The 27,437-nt window shown below is 55.4% G+C and overlaps 1 protein-coding gene across 1 annotated transcript; it reads right to left on the minus strand.

Moving 5' to 3' along the window:
• Positions 1 to 142: 142 nt before the first annotated feature.
• Positions 143 to 27,375, minus strand: LOC144727668 (solute carrier family 12 member 3-like). The gene is made up of 26 exons (XM_078606658.1): positions 26,986 to 27,375; positions 24,120 to 24,266; positions 23,077 to 23,152; positions 21,973 to 22,068; positions 20,851 to 20,990; positions 20,187 to 20,297; positions 19,395 to 19,506; positions 18,744 to 18,874; positions 18,164 to 18,248; positions 17,667 to 17,827; positions 17,398 to 17,505; positions 17,125 to 17,248; positions 15,174 to 15,275; positions 14,564 to 14,719; positions 13,670 to 13,769; positions 13,133 to 13,244; positions 12,196 to 12,330; positions 11,617 to 11,723; positions 11,012 to 11,094; positions 10,267 to 10,338; positions 9,221 to 9,322; positions 8,799 to 8,910; positions 8,068 to 8,154; positions 7,402 to 7,537; positions 5,881 to 5,948; positions 143 to 1,833 (listed from the first exon to the last, which is right to left on the minus strand). Exons 1-26 carry the CDS (start codon positions 27,292 to 27,294, stop codon positions 1,692 to 1,694), a joined length of 3,114 nt encoding a protein of 1,037 aa, XP_078462784.1. The 5' UTR covers positions 27,295 to 27,375; the 3' UTR covers positions 143 to 1,691.
• Positions 27,376 to 27,437: the final 62 nt, after the last annotated feature.

Consider the following 27,437-nt stretch of genomic DNA (forward strand, 5'->3'; position numbering starts at 1 on the left):
AAGACGGGAATTAACAACTTGCTCGGCACTGTGCGCTTCTGTGCGGTGAGCCTGGCGGGGGTCCGAGCCTCATCGCTGACACACAGACAAGTCCCACGCACGACGGCAGTCCGCTCTCTCACTGAGCACGCAGACAACGAGGGGATTTCGGGTCGACTTTAATACAATATACAAAGTAACAGCGTGAAGGGAGACACGGGCGAGCTTTACAGTCTTCATTCCTTAATACAGTTGTCCATAACCTATGTAGCACTACCAAACTAAAACTACTCCATAATACAACGAGAATAACATCTGAAACCGCAAATGCCAACCCGTACAGTGCAAAGCACGATTTATTGCCATGTCTGCTCTTTTACGCGAAGCTTCGGAGCGCCTCGGCGCCTCGACCCACGGCGAGTGCGGCTCAATCGCGATCTTCTCTCGGTGTGGAGCAGTGGCGGCAGCAGCAGCAGCGTCACTCGCGGGCGAGCGTGCACCACACACACGTGCACAATCGCATGCGCACACACACACACACGCGTGCAATCGCACTTGCCCCCGTTTTCGATCGGTCAGGCTGCGAATCCGCATTCGCGCCGCCGTGTTCACGGTGTGTGCCACAAGAACAGGTCATGGTGCAGCCCTGCGGTTGTTTGGCAGGAGGCGCCTCGTGCACTCGAGCAAACTCCCCCCGCCCCGCCCCCCACTCCGAGAGGGAGCCTGCCCCACCGTGTTCGTGCCGCTTCGTGGCACGACCACGGTGGAGCGGACAGACGCCGGGGAGACCGAGCCGGCGACCCGCGCATCGCGCTGGCGCTAGGCACTCCGCCACAGTGTGCGCCATCCTCACACGTGTCTTCATTCGCGTCGCAGGTGTCTGGTGGGCGGCGAGAGGTGAGTTTCACGCGAGCGACGGGGGATCGAGTGGGTGTCTGGTGAGTGTCGAGCTGCGGGTTGTGAGTGCCCTTGGCGTTGAGTGCGTCACGTGGCGGCGAGCGGCGAGTGGCGTCACGCGAGCGGTGAGCGTCAACGGCGAGACACGCGGTGACACGGGCAGAGCTCGTCGCGAGCGGATTTTGGAGGCACGCGCCAGTGATGGAACTCCGCATCGATAGCGTCGAGTCTCCCGTTGGTGAAGGCTGCGCGTTCCGAGTTTGCCATCTAAATACAAGAAACATCTCCCGACGGCGCTTTGCGTTTTCATTATTGCACGCGGAGCGGAGCTGTGGCCTCAGCGTGGCATCATCTCCAGGACTGCACCTCCGCCATATTTTTCACTTCACACGGAGCCGTCGGTGCTCATGGCCTGCGTCACGGTGGGGGTGGGGGGGGTGGGGTGGGGGGGGGGCTGTGCGGCCGTCATGCACCACACCGCGCCCCGCGATTGCCACTTCACAGATTCGCAGATTCGCTCGACTCATGAGCGGCACGGCCAGGGAGGCCACGCAGCGTCACTTCGTCGATTGGTGTCACGCGGCTCCACTCTGCCTGAGAGAAGCTCCATTCTATTTACACCTCCTGAACGCGGCACGCACGGGGAGAGGAACGCTCTAAGCCAGGGGACAGCTCGGAGAGGGAGAGATGCCAAGCAGGGAGGTAGACGTTTGGGGGAGGGACACGCGACGGGGCGACGGGGGGGGGGACACGCGGGAGACGCGGCCGGGCCCACCGGCGCTCGCGAGCGGCGCCGGGACCCCGCGGCGTCGCCGTCACTGGCAGTACAGGGTGAGCACGTTCTCCTGGTTGCCGCGCATGAGCAGCACGGGCGGGCGCAGGTCTTGCGAGATGGTCTCCAGCCACGCCATGTAGAGCGCGCTCGGGCAGACGCCCTTCCGAGGCAATGGCATGCACCTGCGTCCGCACGTAGGGAGGGACACATGCGCGGCGGTTAGCGCTGTGAAGGCGAGGGTGAGCGATCGTCACCGTTCGAGGGTTCGAATTAACGACGTTTTTACCCAGACGTTGGTCTTCGTTGTAACAGGTGGGGGCCGACGTGAGACCGTCTCCCGCTCAATGGAAACATTGAGCGGGAGACGGCCGCAGTGGGGCGATTGTGGCCGATGTCGTCTAAATTCTGGACGACATCGTGAGCCCACTGCGGTCTGCGCTCGCTGGGCAGAGCAGCGACAGCGAGACGGGGCGAGCTCTCTCCTGAGGCCCTCCCGTCGTGGCCGGCAGACCTCGACATTGGGCATTTAGCTCCTGAACAGATTTGCCGTGCGCAAGATAGGAATTGCTCAGGGCGGTGGGAGAAACGTGCGGATGAGTAATTGCGGCCATTTTTCACAAGCGCTCTCTCAATAATCAGCAGTGAAAAGTTCCATTCAGAGAGAGAGATCCCTTTGATTTGTGAGATCCAATCAGGGAGAGGGCAACAAGGCAGAGGCCGAGCTGTTGGATCCCAAACCATCAGACTCTGGGCAGCAGTAGCCAGGAGTCGTAATGTCCGCCGCTGTATAACCTGGGCGTGGGCATCATGGCTGAAATACCAAATGACAAACATTACAACTCTGCCACTGTAAACTATAAAACTACAAACTAAACTATTTTTTATTTTACCAGGCAAGGCCCACTGGGCTAAATAACATGTTTCTTTTAAATAGACCTGGCCACAAGTGATAGCCCTAAAGAAGTGGCTTGTCGCGTGGAAAAGTATCGCAGCCAGATGCCCTATAAGTATGTTTCTAAATGTGGAGGGGGAAAAAACGGAGTCCCTGGAGAAAAACCCACGCGATCAATTTACAGGTATCAGGGTCCATATCAAACCCATGCCTTTTGAATAACAGACGAGGTAGTTAACATCTCGCCACAGTGGCGCGCCGTGTGTGTCCCTGTGTATTGCAACACCACAAAGAAGAAATTCCACAAGTTTACGGTTAAGTAATTCCCACTGCCGACTTGCCACAAAGTGCTACTCATTTTAGTGACCTCGGAGGGATGACCCTGAGTGGCCGGTGGCCTGCGGCCTTTCCCTTGTGCCACGGGCGTTAATTCTCGATAACAAGTGACCAGCTAGCCACGACGCATCAACACTCTGAAGTCACGACCGTTTTCCACTTCGTTAGCTTCAGAACTCATCTTCTTGGTTCTTTCGGTAAAGTCACGTAGAAGAGAAATAATACTGGTAGGAACGAAGTGGACCAGACCACCAATAGATTATATCGTCCGTCTGTCCGTCCGTGTATCAACATCGCCCCCTACTGCAAACACTTGGCATGACCCTGTCCGACAAGATGGCCGCCCGCTCCCCCTGTGATGTGAATTAAACAAGATGGCCGTCGCTTCCGGCGCCTCACGGCGAAACTTTTTGATCGACTGACTATGGGCGAACTCATTTATTCTGGTGGGTGAACAGTGGCGGGGAGGGGTGGAGGAGGAATTGATGATAAAAATAAACTTGCACCATCGTTACAGCTGCCGCGACGAGAGATGTGGGAGGAGAAGCGGCGACCGCTGCCTTGCAGGTGAGAGGTGCGTGTGTGTATGTGTGTGCGCGTGTGTGCGCGTGCGTGCGTGTGTGTGTGCGTGCGTGTTTGCGTGCGTGCGTGCGTGTGTGTGCGTGTGTATGCGCGTGTGTGTGCGTGTCTGTGTGTGCGTGTGTGCGTGCGTGTGTGTATATGTGTGACTGTGTGCGTGTGTGTGCGTGCGTGTGTGCGTGTCCGGCCCACTCGAGCGGCGTGATGAATGGGCGCTATTGGGCTTCGGATCGTTATTCACGGCGAACTGGAAGCGTAGCAACACAACTTCATTACGTGTGCGTGTGCGTGCGTGCATGTGTGTGTACGTGTGTGTGTGTGCGTGCGGTGTGTGTGCGTGTGTGTGCGTGTGTACGTGTATGTGCGTGTGTGTGTGCGCGTGTGTGTGCGGTCGATATCCCTGTACCGGTATTAGTATTATTCCTACCAGCCCACCCCGCAGGGTCCTGTTAAAGTAATAAAAATAAAACATAATAAAATACAATTCTCACGACGTTTCAGAGGACGGCTGCTTGCGTTGTGGCCGAAACGTCGTGAGAATTGTATTTTATTATGTTTTATTTTTATTACTTTATTATTTCCCTTCTGCGTGACTTTACCGAAAGAACCAAGAAGATGAATCCCTGCAGTCACGAAAGCTTTAAATCGAACGGTTCAGAACTATACGGGAGGCGCGTGCACCGTGTTCTCATCGCTCGCTCGCTCCCTCGCTCGTGCATGGCTTCCACACCGCTCGTGCCTGACAGCACGGCGCGTGCATCGCATCGGTGAGGACGTTCTGCCTTCCGATGACCTCTCTCTCTCTCCGCTGTGTGGCCTCGAGGCTGCGTTTTACAGCGAGCAGGTGGCTGCTTATTCGGCGTTACGACATCGCGACGTGTGGAAATAGAAACATTTGCGTACGGGGCATTTTACGCAACCCTGCTTTACAGACTCGTAATGCGTGGCCCTAATGGCTCGCAGTAAACGCAGACCGCTGACCGGTTCTGGGTTAAGAGGTTCACGTGCACCTCAAGGTGGGAGCGAGTTAATTACTGATACCGCGTCACATTCACATTATTATTATTATTGTTGCGGGGACTTCCGCTGAGCGGACAATCTGCGTGGGAGTTACAACGGCGTGGAGCTGCTTTGTCGTGCCGCCTGCAGTGGCTGCTGAGGGCTACGGTGCGTGTGCGGCAATCAACCGACTAATTGAAACATAGAGTGTCTTCTTACTTATGCGGCCTAACGACTCAACATTCATTCTAAACAAATGCAATACATGGCATCTGCTCCGGCTGTAGAAGACCAATGTTTTCGTCAGTTGCGGTAAAGTCGCTTACAGCTCTGTTAATATCACAAGAGAAGTTTTGTATCACCGCCGTTTCACGAGCCTGGCTGTGAAAGCCATTCGCCAGCGAGCCGTACACGTTACACGCGCCAGCCGCAAGCGTGACGCTGAGCAGGAACGAAGCTAGCGCGTGCGTGATGGCAGCACGTGCCAGCGTAGCTACCGCCCGGTGGCGCCTACGTACGAGCACACGCGTGTACGTACGAGTACACGCATGTACGTACGAGTACAAGCCGGAACAGAGACTGCTGGGCGCCCCTGCTCTGCCCTTGGAGCACGTGGCGTAACATCCCCGCGTGGGAGCCACGCAGGGATTCCCCGCGGAGCGAACGGAGCCAGCCAGGGCGCAACTCCTCGGACGCTGGGCGCCCCGGGCTCTCCGGGTCACTGACCGTGGAGCATTGCGCGTGTTGACACCACGGGCCCCACGCGCCAGCACCCGCGGCGTGCGCCCGCGAGCGCTTTTGTGCGCACGAGTCGCTGCTCGTGCCAGTGGCCGCTTCGCCGCCTGCCCTCGGCGCGAGCTGAGAGCCGAGTGGCCACATGGCACTCGGTTATCCGCCCTTATGGCATCTGGCACCGAACTGAAACCAGGGCAATTGTCAAATTGACGTGCGTTGACCTTCCCACAGTATTTTTCTCGAACTGCGCACATCTTGTCCGTGGAATAAAAAACATGAAAGCATAAAATCAATTTGGCGCACGTAAGGACTAGCGCTTGACCGGCGGCTATCAATGATTGACGCGGTGGTACAGGGTGGAGCGGTGCATCGCAGACAATTACTTCTGCGGGCCACATGCACCTGACGAGCACTGGTCTCAGTTAACGGCTCATAGTTAATTATTTGGGGAGATTGGCGGCTATTCAATTACTACTTGTTCGGGAAATGATCAATCTTTATGCAAAAATGCTTTCAAGGGTAAAACAATCACTGATCCTGAAGCACGACGCAGCAGCGGCGCGGAGGAGCGCGCGGGCCCAGGAGCCAGCCTGCTCCTCTGCAGAGTCCGCGGAGCGGCAGTGAGGAGCGCAGTACGCACGGACGCACGCACGGGTGAGTGAGGGCGCGTGCACGCAGAGGCACTCACACGATGACGAGAGCCGAGTCCCGCGAGTAGTCCAGCAGGATCTCGTTCAGCCGCACCTGGCGCGTCGTCTGGGGAGAGAGAGAGCATTTGTGAGCACTTCCCTGGACCCCCCCCCACCCACACACACCCTCCAACTGGACACACGAAAGCGCGCACGGACGCACGCACGCACGATTAAAACGGTGACGATAACTGACAAGGTTGCTTTTGTGTGTTTTCTTTTTTAGTAAGCCGCTTGAACCACGTGGTGAGAACTCTAGGGTTCGTTTGCAAGCGTGACCCGGCTCGCCACAGCGACAGCGGCGATGGCGGAAACAAAACAAAAGCGCGCGACAATGAAGCAAGCAGAAATGACGGGCAAACAAGAAGCGGATGGACATCAGAGCTGAAGCGCCGCAGAACAGAACACACCGAGCATGGCGATGCGATAACGGTTTTAAAGGCATCGGTGAACGATCAAACCATTGTAAACCACCACGCAGCGGGATTGAACTCATCACCATCGATGTGACCTGAAGTTCTTTGCACCTGGAACTATCGGAAATTCGTACAAAGCACGACGAGAGACGGAAAATTTCGATTTAAAGCTTTCGTGACTGCAGGGATTCATCTTCTTGGTTTTTTCGGTAAAGTCACGTAGAAGGGAAATAATAAAATAATAAAAATAAAACATCAAATAATTCTCACGACGTTTCGGCCACAACGCGTCTGACGCTGTCTCCCCGACAGACCTGGTCTTCACCTGAGGACGGCTGCTTGCATTGTGGCCGAAACGTCGTGAGAATTATTTGATTATGTTTATTTTTATTGTTTTATTACTTCCCTTCTACGTGACTTTACCGAAAGAACCAAGAAGAGAGACGGAAAGTGAGGCCGAGCGGCGTGCTGTGTACGATTCGCGCCTTGCGGCTGTTTTAACATCGGTGGAATGTGCAAAAGATGATTCAACCTCTAAGTTAAACCGTGACATGAATCCTCGCGTGGAGGACCTACATAGTGACAGCGTAATAGATATACAGAGTGATATACTGAGTGAGAGCAGTAGCCCTTCCAGCAGCCGGGACGCTGGACAGCACGTGGCCGTACCTCACGAGGTCACGGGGATGGGGAGAGTGCCCCATCGTCGCCCTTGCAGTGACGATGGGACAATAAATCAGTTGCGCGTCGAGTGCCAGCGTCATGGCCCAAATCTTTTGCCAAATTCGAAAAAGTGACACCCAGGAAATTACTCGACCGGGATTGCAGCCACGCCAACAATCGTCGCCGCCGACTGGCAGCAGACCGATGCCGACGTGCGGGCCGGTGCCGAGTCATCAACTTGTGCCGCACAGGGACAGCTGCCACTGAGGGTGCCCTTCGAATGTTCGCGATGAGATGCGACACAAGGCGCTGTGGGATGAGGAGGCAGGGAAGTGAGCCCCTTTGGAGGGCGAGAGGTAAGAGGTGATTCACGGTGGAGAGTGACACGTGACTTATGATGGAGAGTGACACGTGACCGAATCCCCGCGGCGGCCCCATTACCTTCTCCTTGAACTGCTTCAGCTCCGCATCGGAGATCTTCCAGGGGCAATCTTTCCGCATCTCGTTCACGACCTCCTCCTCCTTGAATCCATCGTTGAGCTGATATGGAGCCACCATGTCCTCAAAGCGCTTCATGCTGTGTCAAACGCCACAGTGCGTCACTTAATTAGAACGTCGCCATCATCATCGTCATCATTGTACAGGCCTTAGTCACACATTGTCAGCCATGGAGGTTGTTTCACCACACTTCACCACGCTGGTCAGTGCTGATTGGTGAAGCAGATACATCACTCGCCACGGTGTCAGCCCTCGCCAGAGTCGAACTCCAGTCGCCGAGCTCACGGCGCAGTGTGAACGATTGTGACTCACACAAACTCATCGATATCGTGTTCGCTCAACGCTTGTGCACCACGTGACAATTGAGTTTGTTTGGCTGGGTGGTGAGGGGTCTTCACGACGCACATTTAGTCAGATCATTACACGGGGACAAACCCATATGTGTTCAATTATGAATCGTAACATTGGCGCTAAAACCTACGCTTTAAAGTCAAACACCTCGTGTTTACCATTACAATGAGTGTATGTTACGTGCTGTACACATAACAACTGTGTCCCTGCATGTATCTTGTGTGTGTGTTTGTTTATTTGTTTCTCGTGCCCACTCACTGCTCAGGCCTTGGCTTCTGGTTGAGGTCAGGTAGGATTTGGATATCTTTGAATCCCAAGCGGAACTGCTCCAGCAGAGTCACCATCCTGCACGACGGCACAGTGAACACACGACAGCCGATATACCATATGTACCGTATACATATGTGTGCGAGGAGACGGTCGTCCTCCATCAACAGTGGAGGGTGGAGGAGCGGATAAAACGCAGCAAGATTGCAAAGTAGAGGGCACAGGTGGCGCATCTGCAGTCAAGGCACCTACTGGGTCCCGTGACCTGCCAGGGGGCCTTCGAGACTTCACGTGGCCTCAAAGTGCACCTAGCATGGCAGAAGCGCCGTAGTGATGTCACCGCCACTTAGTGGTGAGTGGCGGTCGTTGTTGTTGTGTGTTCATAATCAACGTTTTTGGGTTTAGATCGCGTTATTTATAAATGTGTCGTAACCCTCCACCACCCGACACGGCCAATCAGTAAAAAAGTGTCACGTTGACAAAAGACAAATAGTTCACTGCTTTAGCCCACCGGTGTGTTGAAGCATGAAACCACAACATTTACAATTTGAGTACGACGTTTCGCAGGTAATTGCATCCAGCATCATCGGGCAATTCGACACATTTATAAATACTGCGATCTAAACCCAAAAACGTTGATTATGAATAATATTGGTCGCGAAAGCCTACGTGTTAAACTGTTGTTGTGTATGTTCGTTCTTGTTGTGCGTGCGGGAACGTACGAGCGCCGCTCTTCGTCGAGCCGGATGATGTGTCCGCCCACGAAGACGCGCACATTGCAGTCTCTCCAGCGCTTCTTGCGAGTCAGCAGGTAGGGGATGAGGAGGGTGAGCCCTGTGGTCCGCAGCACACGGCAAGCAGTCAGCACACCGCAGAACACCGCAGCACACGGCAAGCAATCAGCACACCACCACCGCACACCACAGAACACCGCAGCACGCCACAAGCAGTCAGCACACCACAGAACACCGCAGCACACCGCAGGCAGTCAGCACACCATTTAATAACCATCTGCTGCTGCTGCGTCAATCGCTCTCGGCAACGAGGTGAGAACGGAAGGGAAACGATCGGAGTCTCCAACTACGCTCTCACGCTCTGAAACGGACGCAGGCCGATCGCTGTGCGGCGAGCGAGAATCACCCACCGCCGTCGTCGAAGAGCCAGTACACGTCGATCGTCTTCTTCTCCTGCTTGCCCTGGAAGATGGTGCTCGCCTGCTCCGCCTCCATGGCCAAGTCTTCGTCCCCTGCGCGGCGGTGGAGACGCGCACAACCTCGTGTGAGCCTGAGCTGGGCGCGAGTCACAGTTGCCGGTACCGCAAGCGAGAACTTTTCCGGCCTTGAGAAACCCTTGTACGGGGATAGAGTGTTGCGCCCTCGCACGTGTGGGTTTTCCCCCCGGCTCCTGCGGTTTGCTCTCACGTGTATAAACAACGCATTCATGGAGTTGACCAAACATCACAAAATAGGACCAATTATTGGCACCGGTTCTGGTTGCCTTCTCAGGTCTTTGCGTTTTCCTGTGCTTCCGTGCAACAGCTGTGCGCATTATACATTATGAAGTGTTTTGATTTGAAATTTGCATGCCTTGCGGTGTAAATATATAACATACATATAACACTAATAATCCGTTAGAGCTCACTGCTCGTGGCAACGCCTGAAGGGTGGAGAGAGACTGCTGGAACTGAAGCCAGGCAACGCTTCTCCCCGTCATGGAAATGACACTTTGCTATAGCAGAGACTAGTCTCTGATGGGCTGCATCGCTAATTGCAAAGATGAACTATTACACCTGAAATTTGACAAACTGGAAACTAAAATTGTATTCATCGGTGGCTGAGCGTGATGCATAATTGTAGCTAGCAGCCCGGAAGTCGTTTGGTCGTGACTGTCCATCAGTCCCTCCCTCCCCTCCCTCCGTCCCTCCCCTCCCTCCCTCCCTCTCGACATGACGTCCGGCCAGCCAGCCAGAAAAAAAACTTTTTTTCGAACATAGAATCACTGCTATATTTTGCATGAAAGTAAGGAAAGTACAATCGTTTTTTAGCTAATCAGAATAAGCTAAAACAATGAAGTGGCATTCACGTAAAAATGTCAAATGTTAAAGCAAGTAATCAAAATGATAATAAAAAACTTAAATTTGAAAGCAACACAGTGAATGGGTTGTAAAGTAGCATCGCTCGGCGTACTCACCATTCGTGATAGAGTTTCCGTTTGTCATCTCCATTTGCACCTTGACCTCTCCATCGTCAAACGCGCGGTTCACTGTCGTGACGACACACAGGGGTCACACTCTGCTCTCGCGACGAAGCGAAAGCCGTCGAATCGAGATTTCTCGGCCTCAAATCCATCACTCTGTTCTTCCCCTCCACCGCCCCCCAGCCTCCACCACTCCACCCCTGTGTTGATTTGTTCTTGCTCTACTATACGCATAAGTTACAAACTATAACTGAGAATCAGAGTGTCTCTCTGCCCAAGCAAGCAAAGAGAAAACATTAATTTACATCGCCGCTGGACATTCCACATTCTCACGGTGAGGGCCATTCTCTTCGTAAGACAACCGCAGTGGTAGTCACCCGGCCTCTCCTGGAGTCCTCCTATCCTGTGCGTTGTATGCGCTCCAGACGCCTCTTTCCCGAAACTTCTCCCAGCCGTGAAGCCCTCCAAAAACTCTTGCGCCTGATCTTTGAACCCCCCAGCCAACCCCAAGCTCGCTGGTGGAACGGACAAAGGATCGTGAGTGGCTGTTCCTCGTGGCCAATCGGGATCTCGTCCCGGCGCAAGTGACCCCCCCCCCCAGCCAATGGGAACCTCACAGCATCCGATTCAAACCGTCTTGGCGTCCTCTTACATTATTACACCACGGCTAAAGAAATATCATGGTGGTGTAGAGTACACAGGCCGGTGCGAGCGTGCACGGCCGTGCTCGTGTGCTCACCGTGGGCTCGCTTGATGCGGGAGATGTCCAACCCCTCCTTCATCCGCAGCACGCAGAGGCCAAAGCTGAACTCCAGCGCGTCGCTGAAAACACAAAAACACGCGCGGGCACCGCAGCGATGTTCACATCTCAAGCACGTTCACCATAGCATTGCCGGACGACAGCACTGGGGACACACCTGGCCGGGTGGCTGAGTGGCAGAGCGAGTGATTCGCAAATCGTAAAGGTTGTGGGGTTCAGATCCTGGTCGGTGGGGTTGACTCAGCCAATCATACCTCTAGGGTCAATCAAATAAGTACCACTTTACAGGGAACTCAACAGTGGGTTTCCTATGGAGAGAGTCGCCCATGCCATGGAAACGAGGAATTTCCACCTCTGGCTGAATACGGGCTCTAAACAGGAGATGAGCAGCAGTGCTTAATTGCTCAATCGAGCAGGAAATTCACACTCCACTTTGTCCAGTGTTTTGTTCCCAGCTCACTTTCCACATCCTTGCCTCTGGAGTCCTCAACTGGTTCAACAAAGGAAGTCTCTAACACGCTGTCACGTGGCTCATGGGGGCGTGTGACGACCCCGTCGAGGTGACCTCTGGGTGGGCGACCTACTGCATGATGTTGACGTAGTTGTCCATGTTGTGAGGGTGGTCCACCTGCCAGTTCTTCTTGAAGCCCATGAAGAGGACGTTTGGCCGCATCTTGCCCAGGCCACTGCCCTGCACGCAGCAGCAGCAGCAGCAGAAGCCACATGGTGACACCAGCGTAGGTGTGCGGTGTGAACGTGTGTGTCGAGTCAGCCTAGTGCGATGTGTAAACATCACCACTAGGGAGACAAAGGTGGCCGGGCGCGGTGTTGGCCACCCACCCCTTGTGTCAAAATCCGGAATTTTATCCTGACACCCTGCCTCCTGTCCTGAAGGTGCCTGCCGCAGTTTCAAGCGAGCGCCAAACAAATTCGTGACAAAAGCCAAACATAATCGTCGCGTGCTCGAGCATTTAACGCATCAATTAATATCCTTTCAGCTCAACGGCAATTATAACGACCAAACGTATCAGTTAGACATGACGACTCGCTTGAAAATGCGTCGAGCATCTCCAGGACAAGATCCAGGAAGTATGTCCCATTGCCGCATGCGCCCGGCGCATTGCCGCGTGGGTCCGGAGCGTCACCACGTGCGTGCGTCGAACCTGCATGAGGATGTGGGCCCCGGAGCGCACGTCGGCGGCCACCACGGGCCGGTAGAACGTCTTCACCTTGCGCTTGTTGAGCCACGCGATGTGGCCCGGCGCGTTCAGCTCCGGCAGCTTGTCTTTGCGCGAGCCCTGTCGTTCGCGGGCAGCGCGCAGAGTAAAGTTAGCAGCTGACGGCGCACGCAGTCGGCCGCTGCTCGGCAGAGGGAGCGGCCGCACGCACGTGGCGGTCGCTGACGCGTGGTGGCCAACATTCACGTCCGCGCCGTTAGAACAAGACGTAAGAGTTGTACGGTCTTCGTGGCCGACAGTGTAGAACTTTGTCAATGTGCTCTGTTCAGCAACTGGCATCACGAGATAAACCCTAACCCTACTACCCATAATGTAGACGCAACTTTCAAGGGTGTTAAATAGGGCCCTACCATGTGTTCATCATCCTCTGATTTAAAAAGATACAACGATAACGTTAATTTAGTGATAATGTGCTATGTATATATCCTCTGGTAAATATCAATAAATCGTATCCTGTAACGCCCACCATTTATCATCTTGGTTCTTTCGGTAAAGTCGCGTAGAAGGGAAATAATAAAATAATAAAAATAAAACATAAAATATTTTTTATCATATAAAACATTATAAAATATGTTTTATTTTATTATTTCCCTTCTACGTGATGACTTTACCGAAAGAACCAAGATGATGAATCCCTGCAGTCACGAAATCTTTAAATAGAAATTTAAAGCCCACCATTTACATTAATTGTATTTTACGCGGAAATAATTTTCGCTTAACGCGCCGCTTTTCAGGAACGCATCTGGCACGTTCAACGAGGAATCACTGCACGTGGGTACACCAAGGCCAGGATAACAGCAGGGCCTGCGGGTGGAGGGCAGTGGTGGGGGGGAGGAAGGTGGGGGGGGGGCGAGGCACTCACCACCAGGACGTTGGTGCAGATCATGAGACTCTGGTTCTTGGTGAACGTCGACACGAAGTCCACGAGGGCCGGCCGGCAGTTGGGGGGCCCGGTGAGCACGAGGCACTGGGGACTGACGCGGAGAGCACGCGGCGGCGGTCAGCGCGCACCTCGCGACGCCGCACAACGACGGTGGGGGGAGGGGGGGGGCATGTGCATCGAGAGGGAGTGAGGGGTGTGGGAAGCTACGGAGGTGACGGCGCGGCGAGCCGCGAGTGAAGATGCTTCGCGGAGATGAAGCAGTCGGAGAGTGACGCTAATGCCCAACAGAGAGAGTGCTCGTGCTGTTAGGAAGAGCATCATGCAGTGTACGCCCACAAGGAACACACTCGCAAGAGTCTTCCTAATGAAGTAAATACTGAGTTAGGTAACCGAGGTAGGTGCTGAGGTAGGTGCTAAGGTAGGGACTGAGGGAGGTAATGAGATAGGTATTGAATACTGAGGAGGCCCATCAGCTACGGTTGGGTGAAGGAGGAGCGAGGAGGGTGAGCGACTCACCGGAAGTTCTTGATGTGGTCCTCCACGGCGTTGAGGCTCACGACGTAGCCCAGCGCCATGTTGTAGGAGCTCGCCTGCACCGAGGAACCCCAGTTGACGTCTGCGAGGGGGAGGAGATGCGCGGCCGACGCAGCGGGGAGCGTGTCAAGCGCACGCACGCGTGGGAATCGGACAAGTTCCGAAAGGAAGATGTTCACGGCCTGACGCAGGTGCCCGCGCGGACGAGGTGGCAGAGCGAATGGGAGAAGGTGGATTCTGGTAGCGGAGGACAAGTTACGGTGGAGCAGGGGTTCTGATGGACGACGTGGGATTTGGTGGAGATGAATGCTGGAATTGAAAGTGCCTCCCAGTGGTGGAGCTGACACAGTGGCTCAGATGATTCGTAGAGCGTCGCGAGACACTGAACAGTGATGGGAGAGGCGTGTGCAGTGAAATGAGAAGGAGGAGGGATTAGTAAAAACATATATAAAGAGGCGTTAACCCTTTCCGTTGATACTACAGGAGGCGTTAAGATTTTGATTTAAAGCTTTCGTGACTGCAGGGATTAATCTTCTTGGTTCTTTCGGTAAAGTCACGTAGAAGGGAAATAATAAAATAATAAAAATTAAACATCTTTTATTATGTTTTATTTTTATTATTTTATTATTTCCCTTCTACGTGACTTTACCGAAAGAACCAAGAAGAGGTGTTAAGATGTTCAAACACCAAGTAGACACCCGATTGCAAGGCATCGTCAACTCCGCATTGACCGCACGTCATGCTCGTGGTAAAGCGTGCAAACAAGCGTGCTCCCAATAATAGTGCACGCATCGCCCTTGAAAACTGATCGGTGACACCCGCCAGCGCCGACGGCCATCGCCGCCGGCGCGGGCGGCGGGCGGCGGGCCTCGTCACCTGGCTTCTTGTAGGTGACGTAGGCGAGGAGGAAGACGACGATGCCCACCACGATGAGCGCCGCCCACCAGGTGAGCAGGAACATGATCACCACCGAGATGACGGCGCCGAACAGCGCCGCCCACTTGTTGTAGAAGCGGAAGGACGGCCGCCACCCTGCACGCACGCGGCGGTCAGACACGGGAGCTGTGGGACGCGACGACCAGCCGCGCGGCGCTGGCGGCACGCTTGCCGTGCGCGAAGCATAAAGGCGCAGCCCTGCAACTGCTCGCTCGCGACACTGCTCACGGGAGCCCTGGGAGAGGCCCTCGAGACGGTGATTTTGGCCGGCTCTTCCACGCCGGCCAGACGTGTTGGAAGAGCGATGGATACCCACACTTTACTCCAGAACACGCGGGCTGCCAAATCGATTAGCTGCGGTGTTACCCGTGTACACCGCTGGGTGGACAGAGGTGGTGGTGGTGGGGAGGGGGGGGAGTTAAGAAACGTGACCCCCATTGTCCCCGTGCCGTGCTGCGTAAATACCGCACCGACCCTCACTCGTTCACGATTCGCCACGTCGCAAATGTAAGCGGTGGCGTCGGTGGCGGTGCCGGGGTGCGGTGGTCACCTGGGGAGTTGGTGATGGAGGCGTGGAAGCAGGAGAAGTTGATGAGCGCGTAGGAGGCCAGGTAGAAGTTGGAGATGATCGGCGCGATGGTGTTCAGCTCAGCTACGGAGGCACACACGTCACGCCGAGAGTCACCATCACGGAACAGCCTCGTCACCTCGACTGACGCACGCAGAAGCATCGTAACGAGGGCCCGATCCTCGCCGCATCACAGTTTTTTATTCGTTTAGACGCTGGTGCCTCCACTGCACGCCCGTGTTCCAGCACTGTGTAGTTAAGGGTTGTTGGACCAAGCGCGCAAATCTGTGAAACTTTCTACCCGTGGGCGTCGAAGTACGGCAGTACAGCAAGAGGGTTAATTTCAGTCTGTGCAAGATTGAGTGTTAACCCCCTCACACGCGTTATCGAGTTGACCAAAGGTCCATATATAGGACTACAGAGCTTGGGCAACTGTGGGCTTGATGGTGGTTTTCTGCACCTATATACCAGCCTCTGTCTCTCGGAGAGTGATTTTTTTTTAATTATTCATGGACAATGTTATAGAATCACTAAAAATGCAAAAAAAATCTAAACTGAAGTCGAAACATCTCTACGCTCAAAGAAGCACGGGGCGGCACTCATCCCTGTTGGTAGCCCTCAGCCAATAGTGTGTAAATTCCACGTTTCTCTGGAAGGGACCCGTCTCTCGACGCGATAAACCGCCAGCCGACTACGAGGACGAGGACGGCGCGTGGCCCGGCCGGGGGGAGGCCTCGAACCATTCACAGCGACGATTACAACACGGTCCCCCCCAACAGTGCAAGTTCATCATCGTGACAAATAAAAGTTTCACAGTCAGCAAACGCCGACGAGAGCGGCTCACCCCTCCCCCCTCCCCATGGAACACGAACCCGGCGTGGGGTTGACCGTGGGAACCCGCGGAGAGGCGGGGACCCCAGCGCGCCACGCGGCTGCACCGTTCATCTCCCGCTCAAGGCTTCTCAAGAGGCCCCTCCGTCAAAGTCCATCGGCTGCCACGGCGTGCGGCGTTGTCCACCGGCCGCTGTGGCCAATTGCGCAATTGTGCGTTTTCTTTTTTTACCCTTTGATTGTTTTACCGCTCTTGAACCGTTACGGGCGCGAGTGGCACGCGAGAAGTGAGGCTCGCGTATCCGTGTCATCCCGGTGGGGATCACGCGGCACTCCGGCCCCACGTTTCGCTCTGCACGTATGTACGTACGTACGTGTGTACGTAGAACTTCTTTCGCACCGTACGTAGCCAGCCGTGCCCATCGGAGGTTACCGGGTGAATAACTCCGCGAGCGATTTGCACCACCTCATTAGGACGCCCGGAGAGATATGTTATTGTTATGAAGAGAGACGTTTTTGGCGGTGAAAAGACTTTCTAATGAAAGAATCGTGTTGACTTTGGAACAATAACCGTATTGACTCAGGCCTGTTGTGCAGCGATAACGTTACGTTTACTGCTCGGTGACTGTCGATGTTATTGCCTCATTTCTGTGTTTGTAAAATCTACAAATATATTTCATGTTTAAAATGCAACTACAGTAAACAAACTAATCTATGTATAAGTTCCGTACTGGAACTCCTCACTTTAACACTCACAGCTCATGCCCATTTTCCACCGGCACATCCAAACCGTGCCAGCACGAGGCCCTCGCGTTACTCCAAGTGGTGTCTCCACTGGCCATTTGCCGCAGCCTCACAAGACTTCGAATCTGGTTTGGGGGCCAAGCAGGGCCAGGGGCGGGGCTAATGAATCGGCTCGTTGCTCGCGGCGCCAGCGGCACGGCCTGGCTTCGGCAGTGGTAAGCCGCTGGGCCGGGTTGGCACGGCGTGGCACCGGCACTGCTCGGGTGTGCAGTGGAAAAAGAAGAATCGGTGGCCTGGGGGGATTGGCGCTCCGTTCCCCCTTGGATCTCTCTGGTCCCGCGCGGTCGCAATCACTCACCGATAAGGATGAACCCGGCCGCGATGAAGAAGGTGAGGACGTAGCCCGGGATGGGCTCGTCGTTTTTGCCGAAGCCACGGCCAAAGAAGCTGATGCCTGGGTACAGCTGGTCCCTGCACAGGCACTGCACGGCAGGGAATGGTGACAACCACAACATCTCACTCGGTATTCGCGCGATCGTTCGCATTGTGCAGTCGTTGCCGTGACATTGCTGCAATGCCGCTGCGACGTTGTTGCTGCGATATTTTTGTTGTTGTAAGGCGAACTCCATACCTGGAAGACCTTGGGAGCGCTGACGAGGCAAGCGAGGGCGGAGGAGAGCGTGGCGCCGAAGATCCCGGCCGTGATGAGCGGGGCGAAGCCGGACACCAGGCTCATGGCCTGCCCGGGGGATGGCGCCACACACCACGCGCGGTCAAACACGGGGTTAGGGACACCGCGCAGTGTTCAGCCACCTCGTGGGAATGTGAAACAAGATATGAGATGGAGCGGTGGCGCAGCGGTTAGTGCACCGAAGCGAGCTCGGTGACCGCGGCACGCACCTGGTAGTGGTTGTAAAGGCCGTAGGTGCAGGTCTCGGAGGCCGCGCAGGCCGAGAAGTTCCAGCCGTACTTGCAGTCGAGGCCCGTGCACTCTCCCCCCACGCCCAGCACGGCGAGCGTGTCGTTCATGTCGCCGGAGGCATCGCGCAGCACGCACGCGCCTGCGCGGCACGGGCGGCACGGGGAGGGAGCGGGATTAGTGCGGGGCGCGACACGGAGCCTCGTCGGCGAACGGCGGCGCTACCGCTGAAGCACAAGCTTACACATGGCACAAGCTTACACATGACACAAGCTTACACATGGCACAAGCTTACTCATGGATGCACGCAGAGCCGTCCCCAGGGTACGGAGAATCGGGGCGACCCAACTCTGTAACAGCGGCAGCAGTACGAATACATCACCGTCACCCGTTGCCGATCGCTGCCGCTGAAGAGTAAAAATGCCAAACGGAAACATGTCACCCGACTCACAGAACCCACAGGTCGTGCATCGCTCACCGATCGTTGCCGAGATGATTATGTAGGAGATGGTGGTCCAAAAGATGGCCATCATGGTTCCCTTGGGAATCGCCACCGCCGGGTTCTGCACGGACGACACGTCACGACGTACACACGGCACACTTCTTAACTTGATGATGTCAAACATTTGCTCCATACGACCGAATGCGACAGGAAGGAAACAGAGAGAATTGTGGGATAGCGAAGCAGTCGTGTGGGAAGCTGAGGTAACGGAGCTGGGAAAGAGATGGAGCGACTAAATCAGCGCACGCACAGGCTCCGGACGGATTGTTACATCGCAGAACGGCGAGAGGTGGCAACTGCCTGCGGCGTGTTTCATCCAGCAGTGGATTGATCACGGTCCACGATGATGGTGATCCACGCAGCCCATCTCCGAGTGGCAGGTGGAGGGACAGTGCGGCTGGCTGCACGGCGGGGTGCGTGGCGGGGGAGAGCTGACGCGTTATGGGACGCCGTGGGGAATACTCCGCACGGCGGCCGAATGGGAGTAGGGAAGAGGCGTGCCCTGGATTCACGTGGAAGGAAGCGCAGAGACGTCGGAGGGCACGGGCTATTCTACCTTGAGATCTCCGGAGATGTTCGCTCCGGCCAGGATCCCGGTCGCCGACGGGAAGAAGATGGAGAACATCCCAAAGAAATTGTTGTTTGTGCCGCGGAATGCCGGCACAAAGTTCGTGGCGAAAATGTCCGCTGCAGGGCAAAAACAAAAAACACATCTTGTTGAACGTGGAACGGACGGGCACGGTGGGCACGTTACGGCGCTCCCATGCATCAGTTTAGAAACGAAAACCCAACACGTGGAACCTCGAAGGTAAAATGCACAACAGGTGACATTTCGGGCGACGGCCCTGTTGCATAGCACATCTACAGAGACTCAATCGACCTCAGTCAACGTCCCGCTCGGCTACGTGGAGGGAGGCAGGGAGGGAGGGAGGAGGGAGGGAGGCAGAGAGGGAGGGGCAGAGGGAGGCAGGGAGGGAGTCGGGAGGAAGGGGGGTAGAGAGGCAGGGAGGGAGGCAGGGAGGGAGGGAGGCAGGCAAGAAGGCAAGCAGGCAGGGTGGGAGGGAGGGGGGAGGGAGGGGGGAGGGATGGAGGCAGGGAGGGAGGGGGGTGGGAGGGAGGGAGGCAGGGAGGGGGGAGGCAGGGAGGGAGGGAGCTGCAGCGTTGACACTCGCGTCTCGGCGCGCTTCACCCGCCGCGGGGTTCTCACAGCGGTAGCTGAAGAAGCCCTTGGACTGCTTCTCCTCGGTGGCCGGGATGATGGTGCCCACGATGTAGTTGACGAACGAGACCATGATGACGAAAAAGAAGACGACCTGGGCCTGCACACAGCACAGAGTCAGGAGATCGTTCGAGGTTCTCTCCTCGCCCAGAGGGCAGCGTTTACCCGGAGCCTCGTGCTATGCGAAGGTTTTCCTGACCAACATTAGGGTTTGGGTTAGATATTAGAGTTAGGGTGGAGGTGTAATGTCAATTGTTGATGATAACCCTCCACCACCCGACGACAGAGCCAAAAGAAGTCAAGCTATCGCGTGCCTAAATCTACAAATCGATTTGGTTATTCACACGAGCACTGGTCATCCTCGCAGCGGCTTCTGGATGGCCATCGAACAAAGACGGGCACCGCATCGCGCGCTTTCAGATGTGCTTCTGCGGCCGTCTGGAACGCTCTTCCTACCGATATTAGGAAGCCACTGGAGCTATGCACTTTTTTAAGCCATCGAGATTGAAAAACTAATTTCTTTAGAGCTGATTTTTGTAGTTTAGTTTGTTGTCCTTCCCCCCGCACCTCTCATTTAGCACGGCGGGCTATGTACGGTGCAACATAAAGTTCAACATACGTACACACATTCAGCAAAATGCCGAAGAGCGTCATCAATTTTTCATTCTCGACGTTTCCCCGGAGATTCCACCCGCAGTCTCCCGGCGTAACCGGGAGCTGGGTGAGGGCCGGCGACCTGCGCGTGCGTGCTCCGTCTCCCGAGCCGAGGGCGTCACTAACCTTGGCCTCCCACTCCATGCCGGCCAGCGAGATGCCCAGGAGGAGAACGACCGTGATGATGCCGATGATGCGGATGTCGTTGACGAAGTCCACGATAATCACACCGTTTTCCTGCAACCCAGCGGGGAGCGGGGGGGGGGGTCGGAAGTGGGGGGGGGGAAGAAATCAAGGCTCTGAGCGCATAAGCGAGGATGGGCCCCAGGGATCTGTAAAAACGCTTCAAGGCTCACGGGCCGATGGACAAATGTAACTGAACTTTTTATTTCACAAGCTAAGGCCCCACTGAGCTACATAGCTCTTTTTCAAAAGCGAGAAGGCCACAAATGAATGCTCAACGGAGTGGCCTATTCATCACGTGGATATTTATAGTGTGGGGGGAAAACCGGAGGACCCGGACAAAAATCCACGTTACCACAGGGAGAGAGACACGCCAAACTCCAAATATAAAGCAAGGTCAGGATCGAACCCACGACCTCCTGTATCCCAGGTGAGCGAGCGAGTTAACATCTGATAGCCACCGAGACGTCAAGTGGACGACGTGCGCAGCTGGCGCGTCACGGGCTTGTTTGGCACAGCGCCGGCGCGCATCGGCGGGGAGCGGTGGGACGCGTGGCGGCGACGGAGCAGGGGGGGGGGGGGAGGGGTTGGTGGGGGGGGCACTCACGAGCATGAGGTCGCGCACGGTCTCCGCGAAGCCCACGGTGTGCATGGCCACCGCCACCGCGTTGGCGAAGGCGAAGATGAGGCCGATGGAGCCCCCCAGCTCGGGGCCCAGGCTGCGCGAGATGAGGAAGTAGGTTCCACCTGGGCGACGAGGCAGAGGGTTGCGAGGAGGTGAGCGCCGCCGATTGGGACCGAGGAACCCACACATCATCGTGCGATGTGTATATATATATAGACAAACATCATAAACCCTGCCGGGGATCGGTGTTATATGAACGCGGTTACACACCTGCAGTGCCCCCAAGGGTCGTTCCCCTGACCCCCCACACTCACCCCTCCCCCCCGCCCCTCGCCACCGCTTCTCGTTCCACTTCTTCCCCCTCATCGTCTCGCTTACCCCACCCCTCCCCAAGCTCTTACAACAACAAAAAATAATAACCTCGCTCAGCTCAAGAAACGCGTCGCACCCAGATCTCTTCACAACTTCGGCGGTGCTGTTTGTCGCTGGCCCCTTGGGGAACTGTGGGTTTCTAGAATGAAACCACCAATTCACAATAGAAAACTAAACTTACCGTATGAGGCTCACTGGAGCTATATAGCGACCTGGTCACAAATGATAGCTCAACGAAGTAGATTATCATTGTGTGGAAATTGATAGTAGCAACCAAATACTCTAAACGCACGTTGATTCTAAACGTGGAGGGAAAAACCGGAGGACCCGGAGAAAAATCCACGCTACCACGGGGAGAGAGAGAGACACGCAAACTCCAAGTATACAGCAGGAGCCAGGGTCGGGATCGAACCCACGACCTCCTGTATACCGGGCGAGGTAGTTAACATCTCGCCACTGTGGTTGATGACACTGACAGAGCGAGCGGAACCACCACGGGGGTCGCTAGAGAGCTCCCAGCCGAATCCCGCCATGCACTTGACCGCGGGGGCGAGCGTGGTGGCCGTGACCCCTGACCCCTCCCCCTCCCCTCCTCACAGGGAGCGTGGTGGCCGTGACCCCTGACCCCTTCCCCCTCCCCTCCCCACAGGGAGCATGGTGACCCCTGACTCCTGACCCCTCCCCTCCCCACAAGGAGCGTGGGAGTCACCTGCGGTCCGCACGGCAACTTACCGGACTTGACCTTTCCATTGGTGGAGATGGCGGAAATGGAGAGGCCCGTGATGCTGGTGACCACCACGGACATGATGATGATGACCCACGTCAGTCCTGTTGGGCCAAGGAGGGAGGTTCATCGACAGTCAAGCCGAGTAAAGCCGAAACGCTCACATCATTTGCATACAGACTCGGCTATGCACACACAGGAATAGTCACAATATCAACACTGCGCAGACAGCGTTGTTGGCTGGCAGCAAATCGCAGATTTTGTAAAACGAATCGCCTGCTCGTCCGTCCCCACGTTCGTGTCAATTGCGATTCGTCGGACCCGAGGTGCTGCCTCCCGCCACTGCGCTGCCGAGTGGCCTCGTGCAGTGGAGCGAGCTACAGGTTGGAGGGAGACGAAGAGAAACGCGGAGCGAGTTGGCGCACTCGGTGTCGAGCCGAGTGAGTGACGCTTACTTAGAAGGAGGTATTGCAAACCTGTTAACCCCTTATCAGTGCCCCCGACCTTATTACAGATCAATTCAGACCTTATTGGTCACCCCCGTGCCCCTAATAAATATCAACGTTCATTCTACAAAGTCCCATCATAACAGAGAAACAACAAATAAATAGACAAAACAAAATTGAATTTCCCTGCACAAGAATACGGGGTAGACCGTATGGGTTGACACGGCATTGCATTGTAGAGGTTCAGCGATTCGATTCCGGCAGGCCGCCCTGGCTGCCACTGCCGGCGTGTCTGACCGTAATAACTCAGCGCCGTCTGCAGCGGTGGACGTGAAAGAACCCGGGGACCTAGGCCCATCGCATGCCGGCGTCAGGGGCCAATGAGCAAACATTTCGCTGCAATTGTTCATTCGGGAGTACGCATGGCCAACATCGTCCCCTGCTGAGAAACTCCTGCGGTCCATACCCGTCCGTGAAGCATAGCGCCTTGCGCTACGATGAATACGGTGTGAACACCACGTGCACGAGACTACAAGAGAGTGTTTGGTTAGGAGGGTACGGTCGAAATGTGAGAGACAGAGAGGCGGGGTGGGTGGGCGAACGGAGCGCATGGCCCCATTTCATGATGAGGCGAACAACTTAAAACTCGTGCGGCCGAAGTCTCACCGATGCCTGCCTGGCCCGTGATCCAGGGAAGACGCAGGTAAAGGATGACACCCCAGATATTCAGCATACACCGGATCTGTGGGATGCAAAGCGTGGTCGGTAAAGGGCTCGTTCGAAAATGACACCGCAAAATTACTACATTGGGAACAAAGATAAAGATCCCCCGTATAGCCTTAACAGACTGTAGGGGCAAGTGCTGTTGGTGAGCACCTATGAAGGCCGGCACGGCACACGAAGGGGTGGGTGGCCAGCACCACGCCCGACCGCCTTTGTCTCCCCAGTGGCGATGTTTACACACCGCACCAGGTACTCATTCGAGGCTGAGTCGACCTAGGGGAGGCCCAGGACCGGTTCAGATAATCGTCACTGGGTGTTGGCCGTGAGCGGGAATCGAACCCGTGTCGCCGGGTTCATAGCGCGGCGTAGCGCTAACCGCTGCACCATCGCTTACATTGGGAACGCACACACACAGACACACACAGACACACACACAGACACACACAGACACACAGAGCAGAGTCCATTGGGTCGCCACCTGCCCGGGTTTGTCCCGGGGTCGACCACTCGCTGACAGAGGCTGCTGCTGCTGCCGCCGACCTGGGGAACCTGAGTTGTGATCCGTCTCCCCGGCGGGACATTGTTTGTGAACCGCCGCGTATTTCCACGAAGCCCCCTAACCCGCCACCACCCCACCCCTTCCCCAGCGCTGGTTATGCGAGCGATGTTCCTTCGTCACACGATAAGTCTCGGGGTTTTGTTTCGTGTTTACACCTCCTGTACGCAAACCATACTTCACATATTCTTGTTTTTTTTCGGTAAAGTCACGTAGGTAAAAAAATGTAATTAATAAAAGTAAAATAAAAAATTAAATAAAAATCACGACGTTTCGGAGGCAACACAAGCCTCCGTCTTCAGGTGGAACCGTCACAGCACACTCGCTGTATCAAGTAAATGAGAAATTCCAAGAGATCCGACCCCGTATATATACTGGTTGACATGTGCCGGGTGTGCCCTGCTGCTGCTGCTGCGAGGAGGCGACTCACCATGACCCCCTTGACCCATCCGAAGCGCACGGGTTTGTGCTCTTTCATCTTCTTGAGGTTCGCCTTCACCTCGATCTCCGCCGCCGCCTCTTGCTCCGGCGTCGGCTCCGCATTCTCGAAGTCGCCCCCTCCGAAGTTGATCCCCAGCTGCGGCACGGACACGCGGGACACGTGGCACGGACACACGATGGTGAAATCATCTGGTATGCAGGCGGTGCTGGGTGGATTATTATTGCATCGTAGAGCAGTGCGCTAACCACTGCGCCACCAAACCTTCAAATGTAAACTCATTGTTTGGTGATGCCGCTACTGCTGCCGCTTCTTTGGCGGTCGTGCGCAAGCAACAACAACAACAACACTCAACAACATCATTCGTCAATAACTCTGCAGCCTTAAAAGAAAATGTATATCGGAGACGTTTCGGGCAATTACCCTTCACAAACTTCAAAAAGGTGTTGCTGGGTGACGTTGACTTTTTCTCGAGCAAATCGTTCAAACTGCTGCGGGAAAACCGAATTGTTATCAATACAGTACGTGTTATCACTACAGTATGTGTTATCACTACAGTATGTGTTATCACTACAGTATGTGTTATCATTACAGTACTTATTATCACTACAGTATGTGTTATCATTACAGTACTTATTATCACTACAGTATGTGTTATCATTACAGTACTTATTATCACTACGGTACTCGAATGTGCTGCCATGGAGCGTCTCCCGAGCAACCGAAGTGAGCTTCTTCGGGAACGTATTTGGGAGAAGCTCTCGGTGGCACGCGGAGCGAAACGTCGGACATGCTACCGAACGGCACGCGGGGTGCGACCCAGCAAGCACACGACCGTTGCAAGCTTCTGTTGTTCTATACACGTGCGTGATGTGATGGTGGCAGCAGTCTGCTCGCGAGCTCGGTGTCCAATGTCGAGCTCTGCTGCTCGCCACGACGAGAGGGCGTCAGCAGAGAGAGAGATCAAGTCGGTGTCGTTTTGCTCTCCCTCTTAGTTGTGAGCGGCAAACGCGGCGACTCTCTCATCATTCGCACGCGCACGACGAGAGCGCGCACCGCAACAGCGGCATCAGCGCACGCCACAAAAGCGGATGCCGGAACAACAACAACGACGACAACAAACAGCAAACACGGAGAAATGCGCAGCGTCGCGCGTGTAGAAACACGCGAAAGCCTTGTCCAGACCACCGGCTCAAAAGAACTGCATGTGCGGCCACTGCTCGGGTCTCTGTGCACTCGGCACCGCAGGGCGCGCGCGCGCGCGCGTGGCGGACGCGTGCGTCTCACTGCGGGGTGCGGGAGGGCGAATCGGCCGCGCCGCGCCCTGGCACCTCCACCACCGGGGGTGTCGAACGCAGGGGCTGTTCCTCGCGTTGGAGTCTTAAAGAGCTGCGATTGTAATCCGCATTGCACTTGCGGTGGTGTGCGTCAACCCGACGCGTGGTTCGATAGGCGCACGATTGTGTTTCCACGTAAGAGAAAATAAATGTATTTCTTACACCGCCCGGCAAGCAATCGTTCAGTAAGTTAAAACGCAGGCCGTCACGACCAATGATGTATATTAGGACTCATGGTTATTTTCTCTCGGGGTTAGATCGCGTAGACACAATGCCCACGTTCGCTATAACCCTGCACCGCCCGACAGAGCCGATCAAATCGAGTCAATGAAAAACAGTAAATAACAACAATCATTGACATTTGTTTCTAATGCGCCTTCCACTAATGTCTCAATCGTCACGCGAAGCCCAAAGATCCACGAGTGATTTGGGTTTTTTTCCCCCGCAAACCGGAGGAGTGTTGACAAGCGAGCAGAGTTGACAATTTATATTTTGTCATCTCCAGCCAAAGCGTCGTTCGTATTAAATCGTCAAATCGCTACTCGCTTTTCGGCTCTCCGTCTGCTCGTAAACCAAATGGAGCGGCACGTTGGCCCACGTGACGGCATGAATTGGTTGTCTGTCCGGTGGTGGAGGATTATACGAAACCGAATTACAATACACCTACACGATGATCTAACCCAAAAATTAACGAATTACGAATAAGAGTTCAGAACACGAGACAGTAACTAGAAAATGAAGACCAATAAAGGGCGATCCATTTACAGACACCCCGCTGGTTTCTAACGACCCCTCTCTTAACAGCCGATTGAATCTTGGCTGGTGAAGGCAGAGGAGAATTAGCGACCTGGGGGCTTCGACACAGCGACGGACAGAGACAGAGAGTGAAACACAAAGACAAAGGAGACGTACACACCAGAGGTGTGGACTCGAGTCATGTGACTTGGACTCGAGTCAGACTCGAGTCATGAATTTGATGACTTGCGACTCGACTTGGACTTGCATAACAATGACTTTGTCCCACCTATGAGATGTGGACTCGAGTCATGTGACTTGGACTCGAGTCAGACTCGAGTCATGAATTTGATGACTTGCGACTCGACTTGGACTTGCATAACAATGACTTTGTCCCACCTCTGGTACACACAGAGAGACCACCAGAGAGACGCACACCCTCGGAGCGCACCGAGAAACAAGTCACACGAAAGCAAAGATCCTTCAGCAGACGAGGGACGCGTGCCGTCGAGCGAGCACCTGCGAAGGCCGGCACGGCACGCGATGAGTTGGGTTGGCAAGGACCGCGCATGCCGGGCCAGCACCAAAGTCAGAGAGAGAGAGAGGTAACGAAGATGGACTGGATAGAGAGTGTGCGGTGCGTTGCGTGCGTGTGCGCGTGTGTGCGCGCGCGCGTGTGTGTGCATGCGTATGTGTGCGCGTGTGTGCGCGCGTGTATGTGTGCGTGTGTGTGCGTGCGCGTGTGTGTGTGTGTGCGCGTTTGCGCGTATGTGTGCGCGTCTCACCCCCTCGAGGCCATGCAGCGCGGCGAGCGAAGGCCGCTGCTTTCGCGTTGCTCCGGCCACGTGCGTGTTGCAGTAGTAGTCGAGGCGCGGCACCGCGTCCAGGGTGTTGTGGCCGAACGTGCGCATGGACGAGGTGGAGCTCGACTGCGTGCCGTACAGCTGCTGCTGCTGCTGGGTGCTCTCGTACGAGGGCGAGTCCGCGTCTGCTGCGGCCGCCTCCTCGCACGAAGTGAGGCGGCTGATTCGGAAGCGGCCCTGCGACTCCCCGCCCGCCTGGCACGCCGGGTCCAAGGAGATGTCGCTGGCCATGGTGGTGGAGTCGTGGCGGACGAGCGCACTTTGCTGGAGGGAGGAGTGTGCCGACTACTGACTGCTGATGAACTCCGGCTCGATGCGCAGCGCGTCGTTATATAGCACGGGACGGCCGGGGGTCGGGCCAGACCGGATCATTC

The sequence above is a fragment of the Lampetra planeri genome, chromosome 26, assembly GCF_965212315.1.
Source record: "Lampetra planeri chromosome 26, kcLamPlan1.2.h2, whole genome shotgun sequence".
Lineage (NCBI taxonomy): Eukaryota > Metazoa > Chordata > Hyperoartia > Petromyzontiformes > Petromyzontidae > Lampetra > Lampetra planeri.

Excerpts from the sequence above, each read along its gene's own strand:
- LOC144727668 (XM_078606658.1), bottom strand. The coding sequence starts at position 27,294 with ATGGCCAGCGACATCTCCTTGGACCCGGCGTGCCAGGCGGGCGGGGAG. Across the intron at positions 18,875-19,394 it reads GGGCTTCTTCAGCTACCGCT|CGGACATTTTCGCCACGAAC; the intron begins GTGAGAACCCCG and ends TTTGCCCTGCAG. Across the intron at positions 14,720-15,173 it reads CTCCATCACCAACTCCCCAG|GGTGGCGGCCGTCCTTCCGC; the intron begins GTGACCACCGCA and ends GCGTGCGTGCAG.